The 11285-nt window shown below is 38.3% G+C and overlaps 5 protein-coding genes across 5 annotated transcripts; 2 read left to right on the top strand and 3 right to left on the bottom strand.

Annotated features, from left to right (window-relative positions):
• Positions 1-530: 530 nt before the first annotated feature.
• On the bottom strand, positions 531-1460 carry FG386_000665 (uncharacterized protein; the record flags this gene model as incomplete). The annotated part of the gene is made up of 1 exon (XM_067340009.1): positions 531-1460. The coding sequence occupies one exon, from the start codon at positions 1458-1460 to the stop codon at positions 531-533; it is 930 nt and encodes a 309-aa protein (XP_067195688.1).
• A 619-nt stretch (positions 1461-2079) lies between these two features.
• On the bottom strand, positions 2080-3432 carry FG386_000664 (swift like BRCT domain; the record flags this gene model as incomplete). Its single annotated transcript, XM_067340008.1, has 1 exon — positions 2080-3432. The coding sequence occupies one exon, from the start codon at positions 3430-3432 to the stop codon at positions 2080-2082; it is 1353 nt and encodes a 450-aa protein (XP_067195687.1).
• Positions 3433-3880: 448 nt separating this feature from the next.
• FG386_000663 (CpTSP9) lies at positions 3881-5351 on the bottom strand (the record flags this gene model as incomplete). The annotated part of the gene is made up of 2 exons (XM_067340007.1): positions 3881-5123; positions 5203-5351. The coding sequence occupies 2 exons, from the start codon at positions 5349-5351 to the stop codon at positions 3881-3883; spliced, it is 1392 nt and encodes a 463-aa protein (XP_067195686.1).
• A 630-nt stretch (positions 5352-5981) lies between these two features.
• Positions 5982-7955, top strand: FG386_000661 (CpTSP8; the record flags this gene model as incomplete). The annotated part of the gene is made up of 2 exons (XM_067340005.1): positions 5982-7007; positions 7071-7955. The coding sequence occupies 2 exons, from the start codon at positions 5982-5984 to the stop codon at positions 7953-7955; spliced, it is 1911 nt and encodes a 636-aa protein (XP_067195684.1).
• Positions 7956-8789: 834 nt separating this feature from the next.
• On the top strand, positions 8790-9680 carry FG386_000660 (uncharacterized protein; the record flags this gene model as incomplete). Its single annotated transcript, XM_067340004.1, has 1 exon — positions 8790-9680. One exon carries the CDS (start codon positions 8790-8792, stop codon positions 9678-9680), a length of 891 nt encoding a protein of 296 aa, XP_067195683.1.
• Positions 9681-11285: the final 1605 nt, after the last annotated feature.

The raw sequence follows: 11285 nt of genomic DNA, 5'->3' as shown, positions 1-11285 counted from the left end.
GCTTGTTTTTAATTAAATCCCGTTTCTTATTCGCATTCTAAACGAAAGCTACACTGGAATTATCGGTCGCTACCTCTTGTTTTAAATAGGTGTTTACTAGCTACTATGTTTCTCTTTGTTTGTCAAACTGAAAGAGGACTTTTTAATTAAAGTTGCATGCAGGTCTGCAAACCTGCTCGGTTGTTTGCAACTTGCATGCACAAAGTTTGCATGTATTTCAGGATTTCCTACGTGGATACTGGGATCGCGACTAACTCTTATTTTTGTCTGGACTGCAAGGCGATTAGTTTTCTTAAAATGTTCTGGTGGATCGGGCGTTCCTCAAAATAGCTTGTGCGCTTTGTCCGTTTATCTTTTCGCGTGCGAATAGCGAGGGAAAGAGCAGAGGGAAGAGAGGATAATTGGACTAAATTTAGATTTAACGGCGTTCCGTTCTTGTTGATATTATTATTGTTAGGACTGTCTGGTCGTATACTTTCGCGCCTTTACTAAATTGGGCAAAATTAGACGAGCAGTTTGTGTGTGAAGAGTTACTTTCTATTTTTCTTGTGAAGTTTTCCTAATTGCCTATCTAATACTACAATCTCGTCAGCAATATATCCCATTTGTTGTTTGAGCAACTTGTTTTCTAGAGTAGCAACATCCGAAGGTTTCTCTGCCATTCTCACCTCGTTCACTCTTAGTTGATTCCTCAAACCAGTCATTACTTCGTCTCTCTCCTCAATTAATTTGTTAATTTGTTCTATCTCATGCTCAATGTTCCCCCTCTTCTTTCCCTTGAATTTCCTGTACTCCTTCATTTTTGAGTGGTGCTCGTCTAAAGTTAGCCATTTGTCGCCTCCTCGGCACTTAATTATGTCGTTTATTTTCATAACCTCCGTTGCGTCTGTCTCCGGAGCCTGGATAACTATAATGGGTGCTGTGTAGTCGGAAACTATCGATGATGGCTTTGTAAGTGCTTCTAGGAAATCCTTTGATTTTGCCTTGGCTACCTCCTTTAACGTCTTCTTTCTCTCCTCCTTGCCTTCCACAGACTTTAAATTTTTAAGCAACTGATCTGCGTCAGATGTATCTGGTTTCAAGACAGATTGTGATATCTTCAAACCCTTTGCCGCACCTATGCTCGCTCCAACTGCCATCTCATTCACCACCTCGCCTACGGAGTTCAAGTCATTCTCTATTATCGGCAGGTTTTTGACTATATCCTCTTGTATAGTTGACATGTCTTGTATGTTATATTTAGGGTCTATCTCTATTGGAGGCGGAATGATCTCCTTTATGAATGTCTCAAATATGTTCTGTATTCCCTTTGTTACGCCGTCAAACAGACTGCCTATTCCCGAGAATATTGCGAGTGGGTTGAAAAATTCGCTCCCACTTTGGCTTTCTACTTTAGCTCCGTGCACATATACTACCGACAGTAAACCTATGAATACTGCAATTATAATTCTTCCCTTCATTTTTATGTTTGGCGAGTCCACTTTAATTATCAGTTCAGTTCAGTGCTCTATTTGTCGCTTTCTCCACTCAACTAATTGTTGCTAAATGCCACCCACCTCTTTTACTCTTTTCTTACTGAAACGCTAGTGGGAAAAATAATTTCTCCTGCTTTACGTCGAATGTTTATTAATTCTCTTATATTCACTTTTCATACACGTCATTTAATCTTGTATTATGCATGCATGCATACATGCGTTGGCACAAGGAAACACATTCAGAGAATTAAATTCTCCACACAAATAAATTATAAAAGCTATACCGGCGTAATAAAAATTGAATTGAACAAAAACATGCATGAATAGTAACAACTCTGCATTCGGGTTCGCTGACATGTATTTTTTATTATGAGCAAGTGCGACCAAGTGGTGGAGTCGACTTTATAATTGTGAGCAACCTCAAATTTACGTCTAGATCGCATATCTTTTCAATTTGAAAGCAGATTGGAGCTGGTGTTCACTTCCTGTTTAAGTATTGAGTCGAAGATGAAGTCAACAGTGTGGAGTTTTCGGGGTTTTCTAAAATGATAGTGAATTGAGTTGGTTTACTGCTGTGAAAGGGGGAGAACAAACGAAGACAAACTTACTTTACGATTTTTGAGTCGGAGTTCGTGCCTATGATTATAACTTTAGAGCCGTCTTTGACTTTTGAAACCGATTCATATTCTGGTATCAACTGCGCCGAGTTTCCGGACTCAAGAAGCCAATTAATCTCGTTAATTGACGGTATTTTAACGCTCTTAAATATAAAAAACTTATATCCTGAAAAAACCGGCCCGTTTCTTTGCACCTTATTAATTGATTTCTTAAGCGAGAAGCCAAACTTCTTTTCACCATCCAAATCCAAGAGCAAATTTTCCATACACTTGGCGTTAAACTCGTGAAAGCTCATAACTCCACTACTTTTGTTCAGTGGGATTGAACTCAGTATGCTTCTTAGTGTAGTCGGGGATATTATAGGCAAGCCTCTGGAAACTGCCCATAGAAACTTTAAGGTTCTTTTTATAGATGATGCTATTACGTGAGTTACTCTCTCAGATATCAAGTCAAAATCGTCAGAATCAAGAATGGAAATATTGCAGTTCTTAATCAGTTCTGTTTCCTTCGACGAGGGAGTGCAACCTGTCCAAAGCAAGACTACCTTTTTGCTGTCACTCTCAGATCCGAGCGACTCCAGCATTATACTGTTCAAATCGGTTATTGAATAACAGTTTCTCCTCTTCTTGCATATATTAGAATTCTCATTCTCCTTGTCAAACCCTTCTCCCAGTAAATCTAGAAAATCGCCGAAACTCCCACTCTCGTATTCAGCATTTTTTGTACCTGCTGCTGCTATCTTAGACTCTATTTGACTTTCCTCGTTTTCCAGTATATTGCCTTTGAAAATGTCATATTCACGCAAGTCCTCCCTTGAATTTATATGCTCATTAAGAGAGGTTGAGGCACCTCCAACCGCAGGTTCTATGTCATTTTTGACCTTGTTTCTCCACTTTGGAGTATCTGTTTTGTCATAGTTATCATAACTAATTAGTTTTGTCTTCAAATCGCCAAAGTATATGTGGTCCCCAGATGTGATCTCGTACTTGCAATCCGGCTTTATTTTTGAGTTTAATGTCTTTCTATATGTTCCCTTAATGCTGTTGTTGTCCTGAATAAAAAATTCACCGTCCTCAAAGTGTATAATGGCGTGGTAATTGTTGTCACTCCCAACATTAAATATGTTATCGTTTTTTCCCCTTTTTTTCACGCTTATTATGTTCTTATTATTGTTTTCCGGTTCAAAAACTGATTGAATTGAGTTGAAAATGTAATTTTTTCCGGGATTCAGGGAAATAGAGTCGACCACCGAATCCCCAGTGTCGTCAAAAACCAGCAAACATCCAACCGTTCCCTCTATTGAGGTAGGTTCCGTCTCGCAGCTCCTGATGAAAAGCATGCTCAAAAAGTAGCGTAACGTTTATCACCGCCGGTTCTTTTCTATTTCTCAATATCGCTTATTCAAAGACAAGTAAAGCCGTGTGTTAGTTCGGAATTCGCTATAGTCAAAAAAATAGTGTTAAGGCGAACGATGTGGACCCGTTATTACGCAGTTTATTCGTGTCTCACCACAGGTGCATTTTTCCTTGCGTTTACTACAGTTGCCTTACCTTTCCAACAAACAATGCTTTAATTAAATGTGGGTAGAACACAAGATAATGTACCGGGAGGTTTGGGCGCCTTGGTAAATAATAATGACAAATTAAACATGCAAATGGACATTACCCTAGTGCAGTAAACATAAAATCTAAAAATTAGATATAGATAGGCTCTAATCCTATAAGCATTAATTTAGTGCAAGATTCCAGATTGGAAATGTAGATGCGCCGTTCACTGTGAGATTTAGACTAATATATTCCAGAAATGTCGGTATTGTTGTCAAAAATGGGAGTATAGTCAAAATTAGCAGCATTGTTTTGAATGTACGTGACCGGAGTTTCCATGTTACCAGACGGCCTTGACAAGAACGTGAATTTAATTATTGCCGCAATGAAAACCTGGGAAAGCAAGCAAATGACAAAGTAAACCCACCATTTGTATTTCGTGTGCTCGCAAAATGTTCCATAGTAATCTTCACCGCATTCGCAAATAAAACTGCTATTTGGAATATCAATGCAGGTACCCCCATTTTGGCATATTCCGCTGTTTGAACATGATTTATCGCAGTCCTGGTTTCCACAGGAAACGCGTTCGGTTCTTTCTTCTTCGGAGGGGCACTTAATGCCACCAAGGTCTGACTCTGAGAAGACGATTTTGTATCTGATTTTGTTCCCGGGACCACAAGTCGAAGAGCAAGAGCTCCACGTGGTCCAATCAGAAAGTTTGCAGTCAACAGGACAGCGTTGCTCATTACAGGTTTCGAAGTCAATTTCGGGATCTTGACAACCACCCTTAATATCCGATTTCCAAATAAGTTTTCTTGTTCTCGTTTTTACGCCTCCTTGACAAGAAACGCTACAGGTACCCCAGGTAGACCAGGAAGAATAAGCGCAGTCTTCACAGGAAATACTTATATTGCATCCCTGACTCTCAATAAGATTGGGGCAAGTAACCCCCTTAAAGGATGCAGGCCTTAAAATTAATCTCGTTCTAGATCTTGTTCCAATTTGGCACGTTGAGCTGCATTGGGACCAAGTGCTCCACTCAGAGACAATACAATCAACTTGGTTTGCAGAAAGATAGCCTTCATCGGATTCGACTTTAACACTAACAATTGGTTCGTTTAGACATCTTTTCCAGAACAAAAATTCAGAATAACCTTGACTTAGAGATATGGATATGCCATATTCTTGTCTCTGAAAGTTAACGACCCATTTGCCAAGAAACGGCCAGTTGGTAAATCTCGGTGAAGTTTTTGCGACTGAGGTGAGCTTCCTAACAACTTGACCCTCATATGTACATTGTCTTTCTATTTTGTTTAGCATAGGATAAATAGTGAATATTAACTCGTATGAGTCCCTTTTGGCAGTTGCGAATAGTATTCTAACTACGTTATTTGCAGAGCCACCTGCAGAAAGAATTTGATTTAGTGGCCAAATGTCATCGTCAATTAGGTTAATGTCAGTGCCTGTGTCAATGGAATAACCAAATCTGGTTTATTAAATTTAATAAAGAAAGTAGTTAACCTCAGTTTTATGCTAACGTCTATAGGTGGTGGAAGAAAACTTACGTATATGGGTTTGAACATATTTGAGAGGAGAAAGTTGGAAAGTCAGCTATTTGAGAATTGCATCCGGGGAGTAACTTGAAAATATAAACAACGAGAATGGGAACATATAGGTAATTAAATCTGCTTTGTTTTAGTATTTGAACAAGCATTGAGTGTATATCGAAACCCCTGTTACGAAGTTCGCTCAGACTGTAAGTAGTTTATCCAACTGTGACTTTTGCTCTCGAAGGAGACGCGGATATCCGGAGGTTTCAAAGCTGACGCAAATATAAATGCGAATCCATAATATGCTTATTTGTGTGCCTCTATGGAAAAGTGCTTTGTGTATGTCTTTTGAAACATAAATAGACTTCCTGTTGCTTAAAAATAAATATTGGTAACCCGTTCACCTACCTTAAAACATATTAATCAAAAACTAATTATTCAAAGAAATCCTAACATAGAAATTTTTTTTTATCTAGTTATTTGTTGGATCAAGTGGGGTAGATAGTGTTAGTTTTGGCGGGCAATGCGATACCTTTAAATTAGTGTATAGAAATAAGATATAAAAGCATGCGAAAAATAAGATATAATAATGAGATTAGTGAATAGAGAGAGGCTTATTCAAGTTTAAATATCTGAGGATAACAACATCTTAAGGAGTTAAGTCGCGTGTTTTAAGCTAATTTTTTGGGTTTACTTACGCGAGAGAACAAACGTATTTATGTGTGGGGTTCTTGTTTTCAAGGTAACGGACTATCAATTTAGAGGATTTATACAGGAGAGTTTTGATGGTTAAAATGGCTATTGGATTGGAAAGTGCGCTCAGGTTTAGCTCAGAGTTTAAATTTGGAATTCTTCGCGATTGCATTTTAGTGTTTGTGTTTTCGTTTTTGTTTGGTACAAGTGGTGTAAACGGCATTCCACCAAGTTTTCAGTGGAAAAAGGCCTGGAAGGATGTGACCTCGTTAGGGTTATCATATAAATTTGGGAATTCAAATTTACCATGGTATTCAGGTACTTCATTTAGAATAGTTGGAAAATTTACAGCAACAAGTTTGGAGTCTACCTTGGTAACTATTCAAAATGGGAATTCGTATCATTGCATATTAAAAATAGACTATGAGACTCAAACAATTTATGCTGAGTCAACAAACAGTGATACAGGCGAAAAGTGGTCGACGAATTACGCTTATTTTCCGTTTGAATACTCACCAGCCAATATAGATATAGATTTGGTTGTTGAAAAGCTAAGGTGGCCGGGTGGGTTTTACTTTTACTTATCTGGAAATGGCCCGTATTATCCGTGTAGAAGTGTGGTTTACTCAAAAGTTGATTCGCTTACGTTTGGTAATGGTAGGGACAATTTCAATAACTACTCAATTAAAAGAAACATTCCTTTATCCGAACCATATAGAAGGGTTTACTTGGTAGACGGTTTTGATGAGGTGTATAGATTTAAAGATGAGAACTTGTATTATGTTAATAGCACTGGAATAGACGATACGTCAGGTATTCCAAATGATAACAGGGTGCCTAATTACTACGAAGGTTGGCCGGAAGGTTTGGAGGTTTATGTTTTTTCAACGGGAATGTATCCACTTGGAAATTTGATGACTGGATCAACAGCTAAGAAGTGGGGTGGTTCAGTTGCAGTTACATTAGCCGCTGATCAAAGTCAGTATTATTATAGGACAAACGGGTATTATGAAACAGAGTCTGTGAATAGCTATTGTACAAGCTCAAATGTGCTTTTAAGCGGAACAACTTATTTAGTTGGCGGGGATTACCCTTTTGACTACACAGATCCTGCCAATCCCTATAGCGTAAGTTACAGTTAAACGAGGTTTTATTAACAATATATATTGATCTTCTTATTTTTGTCTTAGGCTATTTTAATAAAAAAAACATTTGGCGTAGACATATTTATAAGGGAAAGTTTGTGGGCATTAGGTACATTATTAAACTGTGGAAGACATGCTAAATTTGTCCCAGAATCTGTTAGGTTAATATTCCCTGATGATTTTAGACAATTTTCAACTACCAGATTTGCTGTTTCCCCAATAGACTGCGAATATTCTCAGTGGTCCTCTTGGCTTCCATGTACAAGCACATGCAGAGGCGGGACAACTTATAGGTGGAGGTATCCTTTAAATGAAGTTATGGCAGGTGGACTAGAGTGCACGATAACTTCTCAAACATCTGCTTGCAACACTGATGTTGACTGTTTGCCTTGCAGTTTCACTGAATGGGGAAGCTGGAGTGCATGTTCCGCCACTTGTGACGGGGGAATAACAACGAGGACTAGAGAGTTATCTCATGAGGCGCCTGGTTGCCAGGATTTATTAAAGCAAACCTCAACGTGCAATAACTCACCTTGTCCTATTGATTGTGTATTGTCTTATTGGTCTCCTTGGTCTGACTGCTCGAAGTATTTATGTGAAGGTACAAAATACAGATACAGAGTGATTATACAAGAAGCAAAGAATTCGGGTACACCATGCCCATTATCTTCCCAGCTTCAACAAGTAACTGAATGCATAAACACTTGTGATGGTGTGTGCCAGTCAAGTCTAGAAGATATTTGTCAAAACGGAGGGGAGTGCATTAGTATTGGCTCTAGCGACTATTATTGCAAGTGCTCCGAGGGCTATTATGGCAGAAACTGCACAATTGACTCCAATAACAACTTTAATATTATAGTTGGAAATTCTCTTGCAGCTGGAATTGGCCTGGTTTGCTTCCTTATATTTCTACTAATGAACAGATCTTAACTACGAGTTACACAGTTTAATTGGACAAATGTGAATCCAACGCACTTGGATGGTTAAAAATAGCTCAAGAAAACGCTAAACTTTTTTGTTTACATGTAAATTTTAACCTGCAAATGGATATAATTAGGTTGTGTATTAGATACTTAGCTGAACGAAGGCATATGTTTTGAGGCGAAACAAAAAGGGTATATTAAACATGCGGTAGAGCTAGTACTACTTTTTGCATAAATTTTTGTTTCTTTTAAAATACTACCTTTTTCTCATGGGGAATTGCCCGCAATTTGTGCACATGCAATAAGCCCAGAGTGGGGAAGTGTCTGAAGCACAGAACTAGGGGCAAATTTACCAACTTTGGGACTGGGAAAGAGAGTGAGAAAATAAGGGTTAAGAATGAGAAAAGACTGCAGTTTTCGGAATATATAAACGGGTGTTTACATTTTCTATTTTTCTTTTAAAAGAGCACCGGGAGCAAGTTGAGGGAAATAATATCTTATCATGACTCGTGCTCGAAAAAGTGTGGATAAACAAATGGATTATAACTATTTATGCTTCCTATAGGTAAAAAGCATTATTTCCTGATATTTTTGCGATAAATTTCAGTGGAAAGACAAGAAGTAATATACAAGTAGGCGTACAGTATACTAGTAATATAGTTGTTTTTAATTAAAAAACTACTGAAAGTACGTTAGATTTGAAATAATTAGATTTTAAAAGAAGATATTATCGCACAAATAATTATAAAACCAGAAATACATGCATATACTGCATATAAAATAGTGAATATAACCACACTTGGAAGTAAATTTGAAATAGAAGAGGTGTTATATTTAAGAGATGGCTTGCCAGAATTGCGTTAATCAGGGATTGAATAGAAAAGAAAATCAAGTGAACGGTGGACAAATAATAAATGTGTCGTCTTTAGTAGGTAGTTATTCTCAATGTCCACAATGTAATAATGTTGTAGGTGCAAACGGAGCGAATTTATTGATTAATCACATTCAAAGTCAGAATGATGCATTGAACGGCAGGGAAAACAGTAAACAGGGTTGCTTGTGTTTCCAAAGAATGCAAAATTACAGTCTCGAGGCGAGGAGAATTCCAACTTTAAGTTCAAATAACAACAGGATTGAGAATATAAGGGGCAATAACGTATATTGTTGTTGTTGCTGCGGCTTTGGAGTGGCGAACAGCTGTGTTAGTGGTATGAACTACACTTGTAACAATGCCTGTTTTGCACATTCTTGTTGTATATGCAGCAACAACACACTATCGGGATCAGGAAATTTTGGAGCATTTGGCACTAGTGGTTTAAATGGGGCAAGCTTTGTTGTTAACGACAATAGTGGCAATATTAAACAAGTGAATGAGGTGAATCAGTGCTTAACCGGAAATAATGCATCCGTCTCTGGAGGCACTGCAAACAGCAACAGTGAAATATGCTCCCCAAATGTAATTTCTGGTGCTCATGTTGTGACACACAACGGCAATCAACACGATTTGAATTACAAAACAATCAATCCAGACATGATTAATATTGCATTAACCGGACAAACGCCGGAGAGTCTGACTATCTCAGTAGACTCTAGAGGTGTAGTCACTCTTGGTGTAAATAACATCCCAACTAATACAAACGGCAAAACAAGTTCAGGAGGCAACTTTAATGTAAGCAGTGATGACAGCAGAGCCAGGATCAGGAATGCACTCACTGACAGAAGCCAAAACTAGAATGGGGATTTATATTTGATGAGTTATTGCGTGTTGTTCAGTAAATGAAGCGGAATCTGAAAACATAGAGGGATCTCAACACAACGCAATTTCAACATCGTGAAGCATGCTTCGCCAGTTTAACTCCCTGAAGTAGTTTAAATCAGCTATTAGCGATGAATCACTTTAATATTTATTGTATTAAAAACTATGATACAAACAAAAAAACCATTCTCTTTTTGTTCTCCAATTCAATGTCTGTGTTTTGTCGCGTCTAATAGATGTCTGCGTTCACTCAAGTGGGAAGAAAAGGCAAAGGGGGAGCTCTTTGGATTTATTGCTCTTACACAACATTTACTCCGGTTAGTCAACAAATTGTGTACCAGATTCATTTTTCCCAAGATAGTTTGGCGCCAAGCTGATTTGGCTCACATAATTATTACTGATTATAAACCAAGGCAGTAAATTCACAGAACCGAGTTAAACTAAAGGGAATCTATATATAGGATACCTGACGTGATATAGGAAGGAGCGCACATACTGAAGTATTTGCACATCCAGACAAAAGTCGCAAATACGCCTGAAAGACCTGTCTATATGTTTGAGGCACTGCTTTATCTGCCAGGCGAGGACAAAGATAAGTTTTAGGCTTGAGCCGTACTTTGCATGCTATAAGTAGGTTCCAACTGTGAGAGCGACGTCTGAGCAGCCCTGGTGGTCTCCTACTTTCTCAAAGATAGCTACTTTCGCACGAATAGTTGAATTTGCAGAGCGAAACTGCGACGCTTGCAGGTTGAAGTGACCGGAATACAAAGTAAATTCAACTTGGAAAAAAACGAGTCAGAAAGCGAGTTCTGTAACGTAATATGTTAACCCGTCCGGGAAGCTTGATAGAACTAAACGTGCAGGATATACAGGACCTGAAAAACAGGATATTAAACAAGGCAAAGTACTATAAAGAAAAGGTAGACGCGATAAATAACTCTAACACGCTCTCGTTGGACAAGTTTGTGGGCGAGAGTGTCGCTAACAACCTAAACAACACTCACGGTGAGGACAATGTTCCCTTAAATCTGGCTTTGCAAGGGGATGGCTCCGCCGTTCTAGCCGCTTCCCAACAAGCAAACAACGCTGCGGGCAGCAACGGCATTGACCGAGCGACTTCCTAGTCACTTCAGGGAATGTTTGCAAAATTTTCACACAAATACTCCTTTTTGCACAAGTAATTATTTATTTATTGCTCCCAAACCTTTTCCCACAAATTCATACTTCTGGCGCTTCCCGCCTTTTTTTTGTGTCCTAAAAGACTTGTGTGTAAATAATAGGCAGTATGTCAGTAAAGCTGCGTGTGTGTATTGGAATGTGTATATAATCAGAAAGAGAAACAATACAAATTTGAAACATAATTAGAGCGTCTTGGAGTCGGACTGATTTAACTATAAAAATTCTCTTAAACTTGAATTTGGCAGTCAAGCTCTGCAAGCGCATTTCATGTGTATATGCAAGTAAATAAATACATGTACATGCGAATTTATGTATGCACATGTATGTATGATGCAGTTAAGTGCATTCAAGTCAGAGTGAACGCATAAACCGGTGAAAATTGTAGTTTGAAATTAAGACAAA

This window comes from Cryptosporidium ryanae (assembly GCF_009792415.1).
Source record: "Cryptosporidium ryanae isolate 45019 chromosome Unknown contig_15, whole genome shotgun sequence".
Lineage (NCBI taxonomy): Eukaryota > Apicomplexa > Conoidasida > Eucoccidiorida > Cryptosporidiidae > Cryptosporidium > Cryptosporidium ryanae.
The sequence above is the reverse complement of the archived record's forward strand: the minus strand, read 5'-3'. Positions and strand labels throughout refer to the sequence as shown.